Below are 18,906 nucleotides of genomic sequence, written 5' to 3'. Positions count from 1 at the left end.
AAACATTCTCCGAGTCCTTGAACAACTGAATGTTATATAACATAGGATTTATTTTTCAGGATGGAAATAAACCTTTGCAAGTTACCCCAGGAATCAACATCAGATTCCTTGATCTATACATATACAAAATCAGGATTAGATGATCATTAATACAAATCAGTAAGCGTACAATGAAGGCTGAAGTACGTCAGAGTGAATAATTCATGACAAAGGTATTTTAGGTAAGTGAGCCAATATATAACAAGTTCAGTTCAATGGAGATCTGACATTTCCTCACACGAACAGATTGTCAAAATTCACTTCCTATCTAGAAAGGTATAGCTTTGGTTGTCATTCCTCCCACCCCCCTGTCCCCATACTTTCATCAACCTTTCCCATAGTAAGTTGATGCAAATATTTTCCAATGTTACTGTAAACTGTCACAATTACAAGCCTTAGCCACTAGGTGTCTCATGAGGTGATTTTCAACATTTTCAGCATACTTGCAGAATCTTGCCACTGGGCGGCCTCAAATAATTTTTGAAAAAAAATCAAATTATTTACAAGTCCTCACATAATTTCACTATTCCAAAACAAATCTGAGTCAGAGTTAACCACTCATCATTTCTAAATGTATTTAACCTTCTCTCAATCCATTCCAGAAACTAGTTGGCATTACAGAATATATTTTTCAATGCAACAAAAAACAGTTAACTAAGTGCAAGAAGGTGGTAGCAGAATGAAAATGAACCTCACAGAAAACAGTTATTTTAATCTAGGTGTTTATTTCTGCACCTACAACTAACCTGATTCTAAAAGCAGAGGCAATCTAACAATCTATTCTAAACCAGTTGATCGTTTAATTAGTGTAAATCGATTAGCAAGTTAATTATTAAAAATATAACATTTTTAAAACACGCTTCCATTAGTATATCTTAAAAAAAAAGAATCTGAAGACTCTTCCCAAAGAGCCACAATCAACAAAAATCATCAACCTTATTTCACACTGGCCACTTGGTTAGCTTCCAGCAAAATTATTTTTTAATGCTTATTAAAGATTCCAGAAACTTGATTTCTGCTTGATATAGCGCATGCTTATTTTCCCCAATTGTTTCACTGGTCCACCCAATTCCATTTGATTGGGCCAGTCAGGAAGCTCCAGCCCTTCACAATTAAGCTGAGTTAATTTTTTAAATGTTAGGCCACAATTGGCTGTTAAAGCACCACAAGGTTAATAAAGCTTAATGTCATTCATGAGAAAATACTATTGCAATGTCAGGTGACGATAGGTTCATAGTTACATGTAGATATCACTCAGGGCCAGCATTTACTCCCCATTCTTAATTATCCTCCAGAAATTAATGGCAAAACACTAACTTGAACCACGACAGTCTGTGTTGATAATACATCCAATGCTGTCAGTTAAGACGCCCTAGAATTTTAACTTGATGACAATGAAGGATCTGAAATATATTTCCAAGTCAGGATGGTGTCCAACTTGAAAGGGAATTTGCAGGAGGTAGGGTGCCCGGAACATTATTCTGGAGCTGAGATGATATGCCTTCCACAATTGCAACTATCCTCCTTTGTGCTAGGCATGACTCCAGCCTGTAGTGAGTGTTCCTCTAGTTTTTTCTTGGCTTCAGTGTTACTGGGGCTTTGTAGTGCCACATTCAGTCAAACCTGGCATTAATCTCAAAAGGCATTAAAGTCCTACCTTATATCTGGAAATCAGCTCAATAACCTATTTTTGAACCATCTATAATGGAGCTAAGTAATCCTGAAAGAACTGACATTGAACACTGATGCAACAAGTTATTGTGAGTAAAGAGCACCCAAATGCACCATCCACAAAATCATCCATTATTTCAATAAACATAAGGATTGGGTACATCTCCTTGCTGGAAGACCATGCCTGGCCTATTTCCCCAATGCTAGGTGGATGTCATTGTTGTACTAGAGTCACCCTGGAGTAGTTCAGCTGGAGGTACTACTGTTTCTGAAACACAGGTCTTCAGTATCACACCTGGGAAGCTGTCAGGTTACATCTATTGCACTCATTTTTGGTATCATGCAGAATGCATTAAATTGCATGCACTGACTTCTGTGAAGTACGCATTGGTGGATTGACATCTGGTTGTGGGATGATCTGATCAATTGGCTGTGGGATAGCACACCTATGTCTACATCCACTATTCAGCAAATAGCAAGCTTGTAGCTTCACTCAAAAATGAGGCGCCAATCTGTAACCCTGGAACTACTCCCGACAAGCTTTTCTGTAAATTCTCATTAAAGCTGACTTGATAATACATGTCAAATCACAAGTTCACTGACTGTAGTAGAATACAACCCTGCTGCTGATAGCCTCAATGTGCCTCAGATGCCCTTTGAGCTGCAAAATCGGTTCTGTATCTATTCCGTCCCATTCTAACTCATAACACAAGAAGATGGGTGCCATCAATGCATCTCCATAAAGACAAAATGGTGCTTCTCCTATTGATGATGTCAGAAGTAGATGCATCTCCATAGATAAATTGGTGGAGAATCAGGTTAACTGAGCATCAGGTTAGGTGAGATTTTCTCCCCAGCTGATTTGCTCTCACCTGCTTCAAACTCAGTCTGAAGCTGTGTTGTTCTGTACTCAGCCCGCTTAAGGTTTATAACAGGAACAAAGTATGCAAAGATAACACAACCATTTTACACCTCATTATCTCAGTGATATGAAATTCACTCTCAAGTCCTCCCGTATTCTGACTCTCTCTCATAATCATCTCTTTCCATTCTCTCAGCTTTCTTGTTCAACCAACAAATATTGCCACAACACCATTTCCACATCAGTTCTTTCTCAACATGCTCATTTATTATTAAATCCCCTTCTACAATCTGCTCCCTTTCTCTCGACATCCTGCCTCACCTGTTCAAATGCTTTATTTTTCAAGCTCCTCTCAACTGCCACTTCTCAACTTCCTCTCAACCCTTTTACACTCCTAGCTCTCTCCACTCTAAATCTCCCTCTCCTGTACCCTTCGCTTTTCTTTCCTCACAACTGTCACTTTTCAAAAGCTCAACAACCTCTCTCACACATATGCCCACTTTCTCTTGCTTGCCACAACTTTACCTCACTCATTTCAACTAAATCAGGTTGGTGCTATGGCAAAAGTTGTTGGTTGAATAAGGAAGCTGAGGCAATTGGAAGAGAGATGGTTAAAAAGTCTAGGAAATGGGTTACTGAGAGAAAGTGCAAAGGTATATGGCTAAAGGGAGAAGTTCATAACATTGAAACAATGAGATGCAAATACAACATAGCCATTTTGACCCTCCGACCAAACTCTCTACCCCCTCACGTAACTTGGCCCTCTGCTCACTCAGTCATGTCTGTTATAGCCATCCTTCCAAATCCATCCCACTCTCACCCACATATTCTCAAACATTCAATCTTTGCTCAAACCTCCCTCACTGTCTCTCAGCACAAACAATCTGCTGGAGGAACTCAGCAAGTCGAGCAGCATCTATGGGAGGAAAGAAATAGTCAATGTTTCAGATCGAAGCCCTGCATCAGGACTGATGCCTGCATCACAGTCTCTTATATTTATGCAACTGGCATTGACCAAGTGGCAGTAGTTGGCTTTAAATTTTAACTGTGTTGTTTTATATACTGCATATTTGTCAATTATATGAACTGTTCACTAATCAGCACAGCTGACCAATTTCCGTTCACAAAACTCCAAGCCCAAACGTTCGTAAGTGAAGCCTTCAAGAGGAAATTTAAAAGCACAAAAGCATGCAAAAGACAAATAAATGGATACATTTAATCACATTATTACAAAATACAAGTCTGAAGTTTATTTTAAACTCTTGTTAAGATTAAGCTTTAATTGAGGAAGTGCTGAGAAAAAGGTAGAAATTACGAATTATGAAGAAAAACACTGGTCAAGTCACAAAGTGAAAAAATATAAAACTTAACATTTACATTGTACATTTCATAACATCAAGACATTTTTAAAGTATTATATAACAAAGTTGACTTTAAAGTGGAGTCACTTTTATAAATCAAGGGAACATGACAGTCAATCTGGAAAGAGCAGGATTCCAAAAGCAGCAAGGAGAAAAATTAAAAAGATATTCAGAGTTTAATTATGTTGGTTGGAGAATAAATGTTAGGCAGAGGAAGGAATTAGAATGAAAGTTTCCTCACCAAGTGCTCAAAAGCACACTATTTACATTATCATGTTTTTATATGAATATTTTCCATATGGATAATGTGAAGAGAGATTTTAAAACACTGATTTTCAGCACCATAATAAAGGCAAGTATAACCCTTTTATCAACAAATTGTAATGAAAAACCTCACATCAACTTCTATGATAGTATACTTCTTGGGCCAACATTTGCCCATGTGCTTTGTTTTACACCTGCAGCTGCCAGGAAGCACACATTATTTTTACATTCAACCTTGAAGGGCATTCAAAATTCTACCCACTTCTCTTCATTAGAGTCCAGAGTCTGCCCATTTTTGGTCCACTGCATCCATGCCAATCATCAAACACCCATTCACAGAAAGACCATTTTATTCTCCCCAACTCCCCCAGATTCTACCACTCACCAACACACAGTGGCCAACCTTTGGGATTTGGGAGGAAACCACAGCACCCAGAGCAAGTCTATGGAGTCACAGGGAGAATGTGCACATTCCACACAGACAGCACCAGAGGTTAGGATTCAACCCAGATCCCTAGAGCTGTGAAGCAGCAGCTCTATAAGCTGGGGCAAGCTGGGGTATTGTGCTGCCCTATAAATCGTACTCCATATCAAGCCTAGTTCAGAAACTACAACATGAGGATCTGGTACAGAAAGTCATACGGTGCCATTCAGAGGAAATACATGAACTTCTACACGACTGTTTCGAGTCAGTGGACTGGTCTATATTCAAGGACACAGTGGCCAATTTAAATAAGTATGCCACTGTTGTCACAGACCTCATCAGCAAGTGTGTAGATGACTGCGTACCAAAGAGGACATTCAGGTATTCCCTAACTAAAAACTATAGATGAAACGAGAGATCCACTCCCTAATGAAGGCATTCACATCGGGTGACCCTAACCCAAAATATAGGTACGACCTTCATAAAGCTATCAGGGATGTCAAGAGACAATACGAGACCAAAATAGAGTCGCAGACCAGCTGCCAGTTGTGGCAAGGCTTGCACGCTATAACAGGCTACAAAGCAAAATCGAGCAGTATTACTGGCAAAAATGCATCTCTCTCCAACGAGCTCAATGTAGTCTATGCACGTTTTGAACAGAAAGTCAATGAAATGCCACCACCTGTTCCGACAGCCTCTGATGCACCTGTATTCACAGTCACTGATGCAAGATCAGCCTCCCTGAGTGTGAACCTGTGGGAAGCAATGGGCCCAGATGAAGTCCTCAGCTGTGTCCTCAGATCCTGCGCGAATCAGCTGGTGGAAGTACTCACAGACATCTTTAAACTCTCCCTACTCCAATCTGAGGTCGCGCACTGCTTTAGAAGACCACTATCATCCTGGTACCAAAAAGAAAGGTAACATGCCTTAATGACTCCCACCCAGTGGCTCTGACATCGATGATCACAAAGTGCTTTAAGAGGCTGGTCATGCCACACATCAACTCCAGCCTCCCAAACAAACTCGACCCACTGCAATTCGCCTACTGCCGAAACAGGTCCACAGTGGACTCCATCTCCCTGGCCCTACACTCATCTCTGGAACATCTGGATAACAAAGATACCTAAGTCAGACTCCTATTTATTGACTGTAGCTCTGCTTCCAAATGCGTCACAGCTTGCTACGGCAACTGCTCTGCCCAAGTCTGCAAGAAATTGTAGAGAGTTGTGAACACAGTCCAGTCTATCACGAAAACCAGCCTCCCCTCCAGTGACTCTGTCTACACTTCCCGCTGCCTCAGGAAAGCAGCCAACATAATCAAAGACCCCTCCCACCCTGGTCATTCTTTCTCCCCCCTTCCATCGGGCAGAAGATAAAAAAACTTGAAAACACATACCACCAGGCTCAAGGACAGCTTCTATCCTGCTGTTATAAGACTCTTCAACGGACCTCTTGTACGATGAAAATGAGTTCTTGATCTCTCAATCTACTTCGTCATAGTCTTTGCAACGTGCTTATCTATCTGCACTGCACTTTCTCTGTAACTGTAACACTATATTCCGCATTCTGTTATTCTCTTTCCTTTCGTACTACCTCGACATACTTATGTTTGGAATGATCCGTCTGGATAGCACATATTTCCTTTTGAAATAAGCTAGCTTGAAGAAGTCTCTGCTTAATTGCCACCAACACGTCACCTTCAACACCAGAGGACCCAACACACTCAGTCACTGCTATACCACCATCAGGAATGTCTACCACTCCATCCCTCCCCTGCACTTTGAAAATTGACCACCTGCTGTGTTTCTTCTTCCAGCGTTCCTGAAGAGCACGGAGCAAGTGGAGAGGTCTATGAAGAGCTGGTCGTGGGACGAAGAGGAGTGAATACAGGACTGCTTCAAATCAGTGGACTGGGCCTTGTTTAAGGATTTGTCAGTGGACCTGAATGAATATGCCACAGTCGTCACCAACTTCACAAAGTATTGCATGGTGGAGGATGTACCTATAAATACATTCCAAGTCTTCCCCAACCAGAAGCCTGGATGAACCAGGAGATTCCTAATCTGCTGTAAGCTAGATCTGTGGCATTTAAGATTGGTGATCCAGAGTCATAGAAGAACTCCAGGTATGACCTCTGGATGGCCTTCACAAGTGTGAAGAGACAATTCTGGACTGGAGCCCCCACAGCTCCTGACAACCGTGTGATCTCAGTCTCTGAGGCAGACATCAGAGCATCCTTCAAGAGGGTGAACCATGCATTGTATCCAGCCCAGGCAGCATACCTGGCCGAGTGCTGAAGACCTGTGCAGGCCACCTGGTTGGAGTATTCAAGGACATCTTCAACCTCTCACTTCTGCGATCCAAGATTCCCACCTGCTGCAAAAGGGCATCTACCATACCTACCGGTGCCCAAGAGGAGCATGGCGACCTGCCTCAATGACTATCATCCAGTAGCTCTTACATGCATCATATTAAAGTGCTTCGAGAGGTTGGTTGGGGCGCGAATCAACCCCTGCCTCAAATGACCTGGATCTGTTTCAATTTGCCCATTACCACAACTGGTCAACAGCAGATGCTATTTCACTAGTTCTCCACTTTGTTCTGGACCATCTGGATAACGGAAATGCATATGCCAGGCTACTGTTCAACTGCAGCTAAGAGTTCAACACAATCATCACCTTCAAACATCACCAAGCTCCAAAACCTAGGCCTCTGTAGCTCCCTTTGCAACTGGATCCTTGACTTCCTCATCGGCAGACCTCAATCAGTACAGATCAATAACATCTCCTCATCACTGACCACCAGCTCAGGGTGCCTCTCAGGGCCATATGCTTAGCTCCTGCTCTACTCTCTTTACACCCATAAACAGTGTGGCTAAGCACAGCTTCAGTACCAACTACAAATTCGCTGATGACAGCATTGTTGTTGGCCGAATCATGGGTGGTGATGAGTCAGCATACAGGAGTGAGAGAGAACACCAGGTTGAGTGGTGTAGTAATAACAACCTCTCACTCAACGTCAACAAAACCAAGGAACTAACCTTTGACTTCAGAAAGGGGAAAATTGCAAGACCATGTGTCAGTTTTCATTGGTAGGTCGGCGGTGGAGAGTTAACAGGTTCAACTTCTTGGGTGTTAACATCTCAGATGACCTGTCCTGGGCCCAGCACATAGATGTAATCATGAAGAAGGTGTGCCAGTGTCTCTACTTTCTTAGAAGCTTAAGGAGATTTGGCATGTCACCAAATACTTGAACTAACTTCAAAAGATGCACTGTAGAAAATATTCTGTCTGGTTACATCATGGTCTGGTATGGCAATTCAAACACACAGGAATTCAAGAGGCTGCATAGAGTAGTGGACACAGCCTGGTCCATTCACAGGCACAGCCCTCCTCACCGTTGAAAGCATCTACGTACATGAGGCACTGCCTAAAGAAGACAGCATCTATCATCAAAGATCCCCACCATCTGGGCCATGCCTTCTTCTCACTGCTACCACTGGGCAGGAGGTACAGAAGCCTGAAGTCCCACACCATCAGATTCAGGAACAGCTACTTTCCTACAACCATCAGGTTCTTGAACCAACCTGCACAACCCTAATCTTACCTCAGTAAGAGAACACTACTGACCACCTCTTGCACTACCCTGGACTAGTTTCTAATTGTGTTTATGCACTAATGTCTTGTTTTGCACAGTCTTTTTCTTCACTGTCTTGTATAATTTATGTTCTGTGTGTTGTCTAAATCTAGGTGCCTGTGATGCTGCTGCAAGCCAGTTTTTCCTTGTACCTGTACCTCACCGTACTTGTGCATATGACAATAAACTCAACTTGAAGTCCTACCCTCATGGAAACAGGACTGGGCACATCCCATCATTATTCACCCCAATGTGATTTATGACCCATGTGATTAGTATACAATTCACAAAGGAGTCTCTTTCTCCATCTCCACCACATCAGTTCTCAAGATGAGGCTTTCTGTTCCAGGGGTTCTGAAATGTCCTCCTTTTACAGAAAACATAGCTTCCATCTACCATAATCGATGGAGCTCTTACTCATATTTCCTCCTTTTCCTGGACCTCTACTCTCACCCACCCTCCCCCCAGACAAAACAGAGATAGAGTTCCCTTGGTCCTCACTTTTCACCCCACTAGCCTCCACATCCAACATTTCATCCTTCACAATTACCGCCAGCTGCAACAGAAACCTACCCTAGTCACATCCCACCATGCGCCCTCTGCCCTTTTTGCAGGGACCACTCTCTCCATGGCTCCCTGGTTCACTCATCCCTCTCCACCCACCCCTACTCATCCCCTGCAACCATAAGAGATGCAACACTTGTCCCTATACCACCTCCTTCACCACCATCCAAAGACCTAAACAACCCTTCCATATAGAATTCACATGTAACTCCTCCAACGTTGCCTATTGCATTTAGTGCTCTTGGTGTGACCTCCGACATTGGTGAGGCCAAGTGTAGACTAGGCAACCATTTTGCGGAGAACCTGCGCTCTGTCTGCAACGCCCAGCTTGAGCTTCTGGTTGCATCATTTCAACTCCCCTTCCCATTGCCACACCAACACATCTGTCCTTGGCCTTCTCCACTGCCACAGTGATGTCAAATGCAAAGTAGAAGAACAACACTTCATATTCCACAGGTAGCCTGCAACCTATTAGTGTGGAACTGAAATTGGAAAATTCAATGTAACCCATACCCCCTATATCCCTTTACTGTTCCTTGGTGCTACAAGATTGTGTCTCCCTTTGTTCACCTTTTCCTCCTCGCCCCCCCCCCCACCACTTTACCGTCCCCCAGCTGGTTCCATCTATCGATCACCCACACACCGTCCACCTGGGTTTTTTCTTCCTTGGCCTAACCTTCCTATTCCCTTCCTCACCTGCCCATCATCCCTCCCTTATCTGATTCCACTTATTACCATCCAGCTGCTGTTTTCCTCCACCTTCCCTCCCTACACCTGGCTCCATCAGCCGATTTTTTTTTCTTATCTGTTTCCACCTATTGCCCACCAGCCTCTCTCTAAACTCCCCCTCCCCTTTCCAACTTCATCTACCAATCATTCTCCATCTCATCTTGTTCTACATATCACTCACCAGCTCCTGTTTTCTCTCTCACTCCTTTATACTGGCCACCTTCCCTCTTCACTCCTAGTTCTAATGCAGGGTCTCGACCTGAAAGATAGACCACCCCTTTGCCTCCACAGATGTTGCTTGACCCTCAGAGTTCCTCAAGCAGTTTGTTTTTTGCTCCATATTCTAGTACCTGAAGCCTCATGTTTTAACACATTAGAATATTATTTTTATATGTTAAAACCTATGCCCTGTAATTTTTATTTCTATAAACTTTCTAGCATACAGCCATCAATACAGACTAATGCTTTCATGAACTAAAAAATGCCTTGCTCAGTGGCTCTGAGCCACCAACGATCACTTTCCATGCCTGGAACGTGGGGGTATGCCCCAGGAGACACATTATCCTGTCCTCACCCACGTCACTGCCTCCCACCTGTGCACTTCATGAATCTCCCCATGCTCCATAACCATTTGACCTCACAGGTCAATCACTTTAACAGCATCAACCCATTACCCTTGGGTCAGCATGCAAATATCATTGCTATTGCCTGTCTAATGAACAGAAGTGCGTAAAAACATGGTTGAATTTTAACAACTCAGAATGGAGTAAATATCAATAATAATTTCTCAAAGCAAGGGTGCTTCAGTTTTACAACAGTTTTTGATGACTTCCAATTTGGCGTTTGGGCTATCCGTACAACACATGAAGCATACCAAAAATAGGCAAAGTCCAATTTCTTGACTACTATTGACCAGCTTCACCAATTATTACTTTTTAAACAAGTACAGAAGTTCTACTGTTCTATAATTCTGCACAAAATATACACGGTCACAATTACATTGCGCAATATCACATTGACAAACGTTTGTTGTTATAAAACTGTACATCATATAATTCATCTTCCAATACAAGCCACTAAAGTGCAAATATTTCTGAAGTAATGCATGCGGTTGATTTAAATGCATAAAGCAATCTTCGCAACACAAAAATTTAAATATTTGTTAAGTACTGTATTACAAAACGGATAAGCCTTTTCACTGGAAGGTTGCACTCTTTTAGCAAAAAACGTGACTGCAAGTTGCACAGAAAAATCAGAGTCATTGTCCTTTATCAAAGGCCTTCTTTTCAAGGAGGAAATAAAAAACAAGTCAGCAGATAAATAGAGAAGTATACAATAAAATTCTGATAATCCGCTCTCCCATTGTTTGGAAATCCCAATGGTTTGGCATCTGGCTTTCTGGGTGTGGCTCCACTTAACACACAAAATTCCTTGTTCCCATATTCCTTTAAAACTCACTGACACCCCATTCCCAAGCTCCCTTTAAACTCACTGGGGCCTGATTTCCTACAGTCCCTTTAAACTTAATGAGTTTGCTGGAAAAATTATACCACTGTGTAACATCTTAAAAAAAATGAATTAAAAGTGTGTTGGAGTATTAATTGGATTAACATTCAACAGTCTGGAAAAATTGCCAGTCTACCACCACTACAGTTCTGAGTGTATCCAATTAATAGGGTTTTACTGTATTATTAAATTAAATTTAAATTTTTTTAATTAAATTTTATTTACAGTGTGGTAACAGGCCCTTTCAGCCCAATGAGTCCACACCGCCCATTTTAAACCCCAAATTAACCTACCCGTACGCCTTTAGAATGTGGGAGGAAACCGCAGCACCCGGAGGAAACCCACGCAGAGACGGGAGAACGTACAAACTCCTTACAGACAGCGACGGGAATCGAGCCCCGATCGCTGGCGCTGTAATAGCATCGCGCTAACCGCTACGCTACTGTGCCACCCCTATCTAAACAGTGATACATTGCAGAGCTCCAAGATGCAGAGGGATCCAAGTGTACTACCTCATGATTCGCAAAAAACTATACACAAGTACGGCAAGTAATTAGTAGTTCTGTTAGCTTTCATTTTGAGGGAAATTTAATGCAAAAGTGGGGAAGTTATGCCTTCATTGTTTAGGACAGTGGTAAGACCACATTAGGAATACTGTGTACACTATTGATCTCCTTATTCAAAAGGAGGATGTTAGTGCACTGTAAGTAACTCAGAAGGTTTTACTAGACCTATACCTGGAATGGGAAAGTTTGGAAAGGTTAGACTTAAATCTGCCAATGTTTAGAAAAGCAAGAGGGACTGACTGAGCACAAGACCCTCAGCGATCTTGACATAGTGGATGTGAAAAAAACATTTTCTCTTTTGAAAAAAATCTAGAACCAGAGGTCATAATTTAACAACAAGGAATGACTATTTTAGACAGAGATCTGTTGAGTTTTTTCCTCTCAGGGGACTGAAAATCTTTAGAATTCCCTTTCTCAAAGGGCAGTGGAAATAACATCTTTGAATAGTTATCAAAAGGCAGGGTGGATAGATTCCTAAGGCTCATTTGAAAGGGAAGAGGGGGTAACAAGGGCAAAAGATCACTGGGGGCACGCATGAATGCAGTAGTGCTGAGGTTACGATCCGATCGGATATTATCTTTGAATAGTGGTGTGGTGGGGGCTGGGAGGGGAGGAGGGAGTGAGGGCAAGTGGTCCACTTCTGCTCCCAACTGATATATTGATATGGGGTATTTTTAGTTTTTGTTATATATACAAAAGATGTGCAGTTGCTAGGAGGTCAGGGACTTTAGGTTCAGTCATAAGGAAGTACAAAACTGAGGGGTGCAAATGGAGGTTTAATGCTAATGAGATATTGTTGGTGTTGAGCAGGTGATAAAAGTGGAATAATGAAAGGTTTAGAAAGGAGTAACATACTCAGGAGAAATGCAATCTATTGTTAGGAGTGTACCTCAAAGTTTATTATGAAAATCATGTTTGTTCTTGGCATACAAGTAACATGATAATAATATAATAGCACTAGGTTTGAAAAACTGAAGAGGCTAATAAAAAGTCTTCAGGACAAGGAGCACTTAGTGGAAATGGAATTCAGTCATCAGACATGATTATGGGAATGAGTGTCAGATAATATATTTTGGAGTAAGACCAAAACAAAAATCATAAGCGTTGGCTGTATACCCCAATTAAATGAACGTATGGGGGCAGATCTTCTGCTTAAAAGCCAGCTATACACTTAACTGGCAGAAGCCTGAGACTCCATAGTACAGGCTGAAATACTACCTTCCACTCATGAATGCTTTGTCACAGAACTGTCAAGGCAGGATTTCAAAATGCCCTTCAATGAAAAGTAGATAAATATTTGAGGCAGAGAAGTTACTAAGCTATGGGGATAAAATAGGGCAGAAATAATAGCTCTGGATTGCACTAGCAAAGAGCATAAACACAGATGTACAGATGCACTGTACACACCTATAGCTCTAAGCTTACGTGCAATGTATGCACCGACTATTTAAAAAGAGATAACCTACGTCAAATTTCTGCATTTTGTCAGCTTGCTGAATAGCACAAATCAGAGTGTTGAGATCAATTTTTACATTCATGTTTTCTTCATGTAGACGATCAGTTTCTTCTTTAGATGTCTCCCATTTTAATTGTTGTACCTGTCAAATAAAAAATATTGCAAACAATACTTAATTTTGCTTTGTTGAAATTTGAAATCAAACAGTTATCCATGGGAACATATGGGTCAATTTTTAGGCTTTCAACCTAGCAGAAACAGTATACTAACACACCTAAAACAGTAGGGCAAGGACCTTCTTCCCCATTGCTGCAGCAGTGGTAATCCCTGTAACGGTGAAAGGTCATGTGGTAGACCCATTTAAAATCTAGTGCCAAGGTTCATTGGCAGAACACCAAGAGAATAATGCATTAACACACCCTATTTCAAGTGAAATGTTAAACAAAGACAGTCTGGTTTTAAGTGGGTCTATCACATAACCTTTCACCACTTAAGTGATAAAGATCCCAAATACCATTCTGAAGAAAAGTATACCAATGTGAATGACATTTAGTAATTAACAACACAAACACAGATCAAATGGTCATTATCATATTGTTATTATGAAACAATGCTGTACATACTTTGGCTGCCTCAGTTCCCACATTGACTAGGCTTCCAGAAGCATTTCATTAGCTGTACGGTGTTGCATGAAAGTACGCATGAAAAGGTCAATATAAATGCAATATGCTTCCTATGAAGTACAAAGAATTGTATATTTTTGATTAAAACTGAGCAAATACTACCATTTGATGGCTGACCCAAAGAGAGCAGAGAGAGATTCTCCATTTGTGTGGGGCTTGGAGGAACAGGATGCTTGATCTCCTGTCACAGCCTTCCTGCCTAATGCTGAGAAAGTTCGGTCCTCAACTATGTTCAGACCAGCTACTGGATCTACATCACTAGCTACATAGTGATGTACCCAAGAGGACAAGGAGTATGTTGTACACCTGAAGAGACTGTTCTGATCTGCAACTATTTAACATCCATTCTTTTACATCCCTTGATCTTTATTTAACAAAAAAATGCCAATTGACTAAAGATATACAGTTTTGTAACACCTGAACTCCAGATTTGTACTGTCCTTTATATGGAAACTTGTTCCTGGCCAAATCTCAACTTTGAAATAATAGCCCTTTATCCTCCATTCCTCCTATAAAAGAAACAGTTTCCTTGTATCAATCCCATCAAATTCCTTTATAATTTTAAACACTGCATTTCAGTTTTCTAAACTCAAGGGAAACAAACCAACATTATCCATCAAACCTTTTCTTATCATTTAACATTCAATATCTTGGTTTCATTCTGATAAATACTGACTGCATCTTCAAAGAGCAATCTATTTCTTGGGTTCCCAAACCCAAAATAAAATGCGACATTTCAGATGGGGATTGATCAAAGCAAATACTCTAATAAACTTTTTGATTAACGCTTATAGCTTTGTATCAGCATTTGACAATTTATTTAAATGGACAAACAACCTCATTGCTCCAACACAGCTCCCAGTTTATTATTAAGAAAATAATCCGTTTTTTGTGCAAATCTAAACCAGTGTTTTGCCATATTTGTTTATTTTACAAATATTTATCCAGCTTCCCTTTGAAAGCTTCTATGCATTCAGCTCCATCTGCCATTACTGATGCAGTTTCATGTACTAATAACCTACTCATGAAAAAAACTTTGTTTTCTTAGCAATGATTATAAATTAATTTTCATTAAAAAATCCTTCAAATAGCAAATCCCTTCACACTCCCCAAGACCTTGACACCCTCCTTACAGGTGGTCACAGTGTTTTAAATATGGTCTTCCTAATAATAAAATAGCCTTTTTTTAAAAATATTCAGGATCCCAGATGCAGAACCACTGAATTATTGCAACACAGGAGAGCATTCTGCTCACCGAGTCTGCACCTGTGCCTCACTGAACAATTCTCACAGGCCCATACCTCTACTCATACCCTATTGGCCTGCAAATTACTTTTTTCCCCTCAATGCCTATCCATTACCTTTTCGAAAGCCCTGACTGAGTCTGTTTCCTCCATCTTCAGCAAGTTCCAGATCATATCTTATCTGTATGAAATAGTAGAGACGCAAGGAAAAACTTTCTACCAAAACTTTGAAACTATGCCTGCATCTGATCCTTAAACTTGTTTTTTGGCAAATTTATTTTTCAAACTTCATTTCCAATCTCTAAAGCTGAACAAGAAAAGTTACGAGTGACGCTTAAATTTTCCAATCCTCAAAATAATAAATGCCATTTACTTTACAAAATACAAAGTCTTCCTTTCTCAGGAACTTCAGCAAAGTTGTCAGTTTCATAGGAAGGTTAAGGAAATGTGAAGCACATACGGATTTGTTGATGTTTTTTGAGAAATATTGATTATATACATATATATTTATCTGAATCCCTTCTAGTTTTCCCTTCCCTATAAATTTCAAATACTCCAAGTAGATAGCAGCTTGTTCCCCTGAGCCAACGTTTCTCCAATGAAAACCAGTACAGTACCCAAGAACAGGTAAACCAGAAAACAATTATCATTTTAGTCACTCTCTTCTGTACCATCCACCCCATACACAAAAATGACTGGACTCAGTTGAATAGTCATAACCAAGGCATTGCACATAAAATAATTAATTTTCAAACTGGATTAAGAAACAAAGGTATTAAATCCAAGACCTGCATGTTGAACACATTGTTTTCAAACAGACGCTAAAGGCAAAGAAATTCTACAGATTTTATAAAGCTTGAAGCAATTATTAGCTGCAGTGCTTAGTTCGTACAAATTACAATGTTTTCTTTCCAAGGAAACATCAAAATGTGAAGTGTTTGGAATTAGGGGCAAGAATTGAAATAGTTAGTCTAAACGTTCAAACTGGTGTGGGATGGGTCTTGGAGAAAAATGTAATGGTCAATGAGATCATTTATATATGTGTACCTGGGATAATTTGTAAAGGAATCATTCACATTCCACCCAGTAACATTATCCACACTTCAATAATCAAGGATCAAACTGCAATTACTTCAACAGAGCTTGCCAAGCATTTTCAAATTATCGGACCTGAATCTCAAAGTCTAAGAAATAAGAATTATACATGCAATCTTACATTTAATAGTTGGTCAGCTCTCCGCAGTCTGTTATCCAGATTCGTAATCTTTTCATTTGCTTCTTTTTCAATGTCTTCAATTGTCTGAACCAAGACTTCATTTTGGTCACCAAGATCATTTACATAAGACTGAAGAATTCTTAGCTTCATCTAGAAACAAAACCAGATCAGTTTAACAAAACATTTTAATGTTCCCACTTAATGTTCTCCATTATGTTTACCACCAAACTTCCTCTACCTGACAGCCTGAACAGCTTGAACAGCTTGAACAATATGTTATACTTCATCTGAAATCCAAGTTGTATCTGAAATTAGAGACTTATATGAAGTGATGTACATTTTGCCTGATTTACAAGTCAGATCAAGTATGACTCATTTTAGGCAACACTTTCATGCTGGTATTTTCAGAAACCTCTCCGAACTCATTTGATGAACTCTGGCTTAACATTTACTTCTTCCACCCATTCTGCCTCATGTTTGTGCAAAACAGCCACTTGATTCACAAACAAAAAATTCGAATTAAATTGTATTGTAAATTAGCACAGCAGTTCCAGGCAGATTGAGAACTTCATCGCGGATTATAGCATTGGTTTTACTATCGCTACATGCTATCATCTGAAAATTTTAATGAAGAATCCAAAAGTGTGCCCAAGTGTGCTGAACGATACAGAATTCAATTTCTTATATAAAATAAATGTAAAAAAGTCCTTTTGAATACAATCATGGTGTATTTCCAGCTTTCTTAAAATTTTAGGATTAATTGTTTTATGGAATATAACTAGCTTAAAATCAAACTATTTGCATATAAAATTTCTCTGAGTAATTTTATATTGTGGCACAAAAAATGCACTAGCATGACAGGGCAATTCAAACTAAACTTAAACTTGCAAGGAGATAATATTCACGAGGCTTTCAACTCAACCGTAAGCATCTTCCCTCATAAGAAAGGGGAATCGCAATCAGTCTTTCTTATACTCGTTTCGCCAGACTTCCAAAACAGCATTCGTAAAGGTCCATGACCAATTCTGTTCTGGTTTAACTGCCAATGCTCATCTTTGTGAGACCAAAGTAGAGGGATATCAACAGAAGTTAGAAACTCCTTTTGAAAAAAATCTTCCACACTAATGCAATTTTTCCTTCCCTTCCTTTATATACACCAGTTGTCAGTCAGCTATTTAACGAGATAAATGCAAATGAACAATAGAAAAATATCTAAACTATGTTAAAATAAATGGTATTTATTTATTTCTTTATAAAGTAAATTGTTCCTCCCATTATTTATATGATATTGAAATTTCTAAAATAACATCTCAAAATACTACAGATGCTAGAAATCAGAAATAACAACAGAAAATGCTGTAGAATTCTGTTGGTCAGCAGGTCTCCAATGCTGCTCCAATGAACCTTGATGCTTAAGGAACAGCACATTGCAGACTACCAGACTCAACAATAAGCTTAGCAATTTCAGGTAATCAGCATTTCATGGTTTTAGTTTAGAATTCCACCATCCACAGTATTTTCTTTTTTAACCTCAAATATTGATTCTCTTTCACAGATATGTAGCTCCTTTAGATCATAAATTTTATACTTGTTCCTTCCTTCCCATTTTCACAATATCTTAAAACCTGACCATCTCCAACTTGAAATGTTAATTTTATTTCTCTGCACGGATGCTGACTGACCTGCTAAGAATTCACCACATTTTCCATTTTCATTTCAGTTAAAGAAAATGCACTAAGCAAAGGGAAAAGAGAAATTATAAGTTTTAGGAAGTTATATTTGGAACATCCAGGTCACAGGAAACTCAGCTTTTGATTTTGTTGAAAGGCACTTAACTTTCCAACTTGTCATTTGAGACAAACACCCCAAGATTCTTACCTACTTCAGTGCATGTTAAGGTGATATTTTGAATTGTCACGACAAACACATACAGCCATCTTATTAGACACTCAAATGTCAAAAAAACATTGAAGTTCTACTTACATGAAATTCACTGAACCTGAGTTTGCTGCCAAAAGCACGTCAAGCACAATTGACACTGATAATTGGTACCAATTACAAAGTTGCCTTTTGTGAATCCCTTGACGTTCACTTGCTCTTAAGCAATCTCCAATCTCAAATGGTGTTCATGGCCTTGTGCAGTGCAATGCCCTCATTTCAGCCAAAGTAAGGTACCCTCTCACCAAGAAACCATTGAGAAAACTTTGACAGCTCACACAACCACACCCTCCATACCTTCATCCACTATCAAGAACTTTGAGTGCTTCTAAATGTGCTTTTCAATGACAATAAAATCAATTAAACAAATTAAAGAAAAAATAAAGATTGAGTGTACTTAGAAACACTTCAAATAATTCCAAACATTAAAGCAAACTCCATTAAAAACTGTAAACCGCCTTACATCATCCTTCTTGCAGCCATTCCTCTCCATGCAAATGAATAGCTCTCTATTACTGCATCAGGCCTAAACCAACACTAATTCAGTAGAGATTCCCCAGCTAGCAATTTGCAGCAAGTCGGTACTCCAGCTTCTGAAGTTCATCAGAGTGCAGTCAAAAAAACCACTGGCTGGGTACATGCATTCATATGGAAGTCTTGAACTTCCAGACAGTCTATAGATTGCGTGGGCAAGGGTTATGATGGTAGGTTGGTAAATGCTGTCAGGCAAGTGAGGAACATGTGACA

At 40.0% G+C, this 18,906-nt stretch overlaps 1 protein-coding gene across 1 annotated transcript in view; it reads right to left on the bottom strand.

The window, feature by feature from the left end:
- The window catches only part of LOC127574023 (uncharacterized), a 61,180-nt gene that overhangs the window by 34,638 nt on the left and 7,636 nt on the right, over positions 1–18,906 (bottom strand). The window contains exons 2-3 of the mRNA XM_052022617.1: positions 16,222–16,371; positions 13,089–13,220 (exon numbers count right to left, since the gene is read on the bottom strand). Coding sequence (XP_051878577.1) covers positions 13,089–13,220; positions 16,222–16,371 — 282 coding nt within the window. The remainder of the gene's footprint in view (positions 1–13,088; positions 13,221–16,221; positions 16,372–18,906) is intronic.

Source organism: Pristis pectinata, chromosome 9, assembly GCF_009764475.1.
Source record: "Pristis pectinata isolate sPriPec2 chromosome 9, sPriPec2.1.pri, whole genome shotgun sequence".
NCBI classification, from domain to species: domain Eukaryota; kingdom Metazoa; phylum Chordata; class Chondrichthyes; order Rhinopristiformes; family Pristidae; genus Pristis; species Pristis pectinata.
The sequence above is the reverse complement of the archived record's forward strand: the minus strand, read 5'-3'. Positions and strand labels throughout refer to the sequence as shown.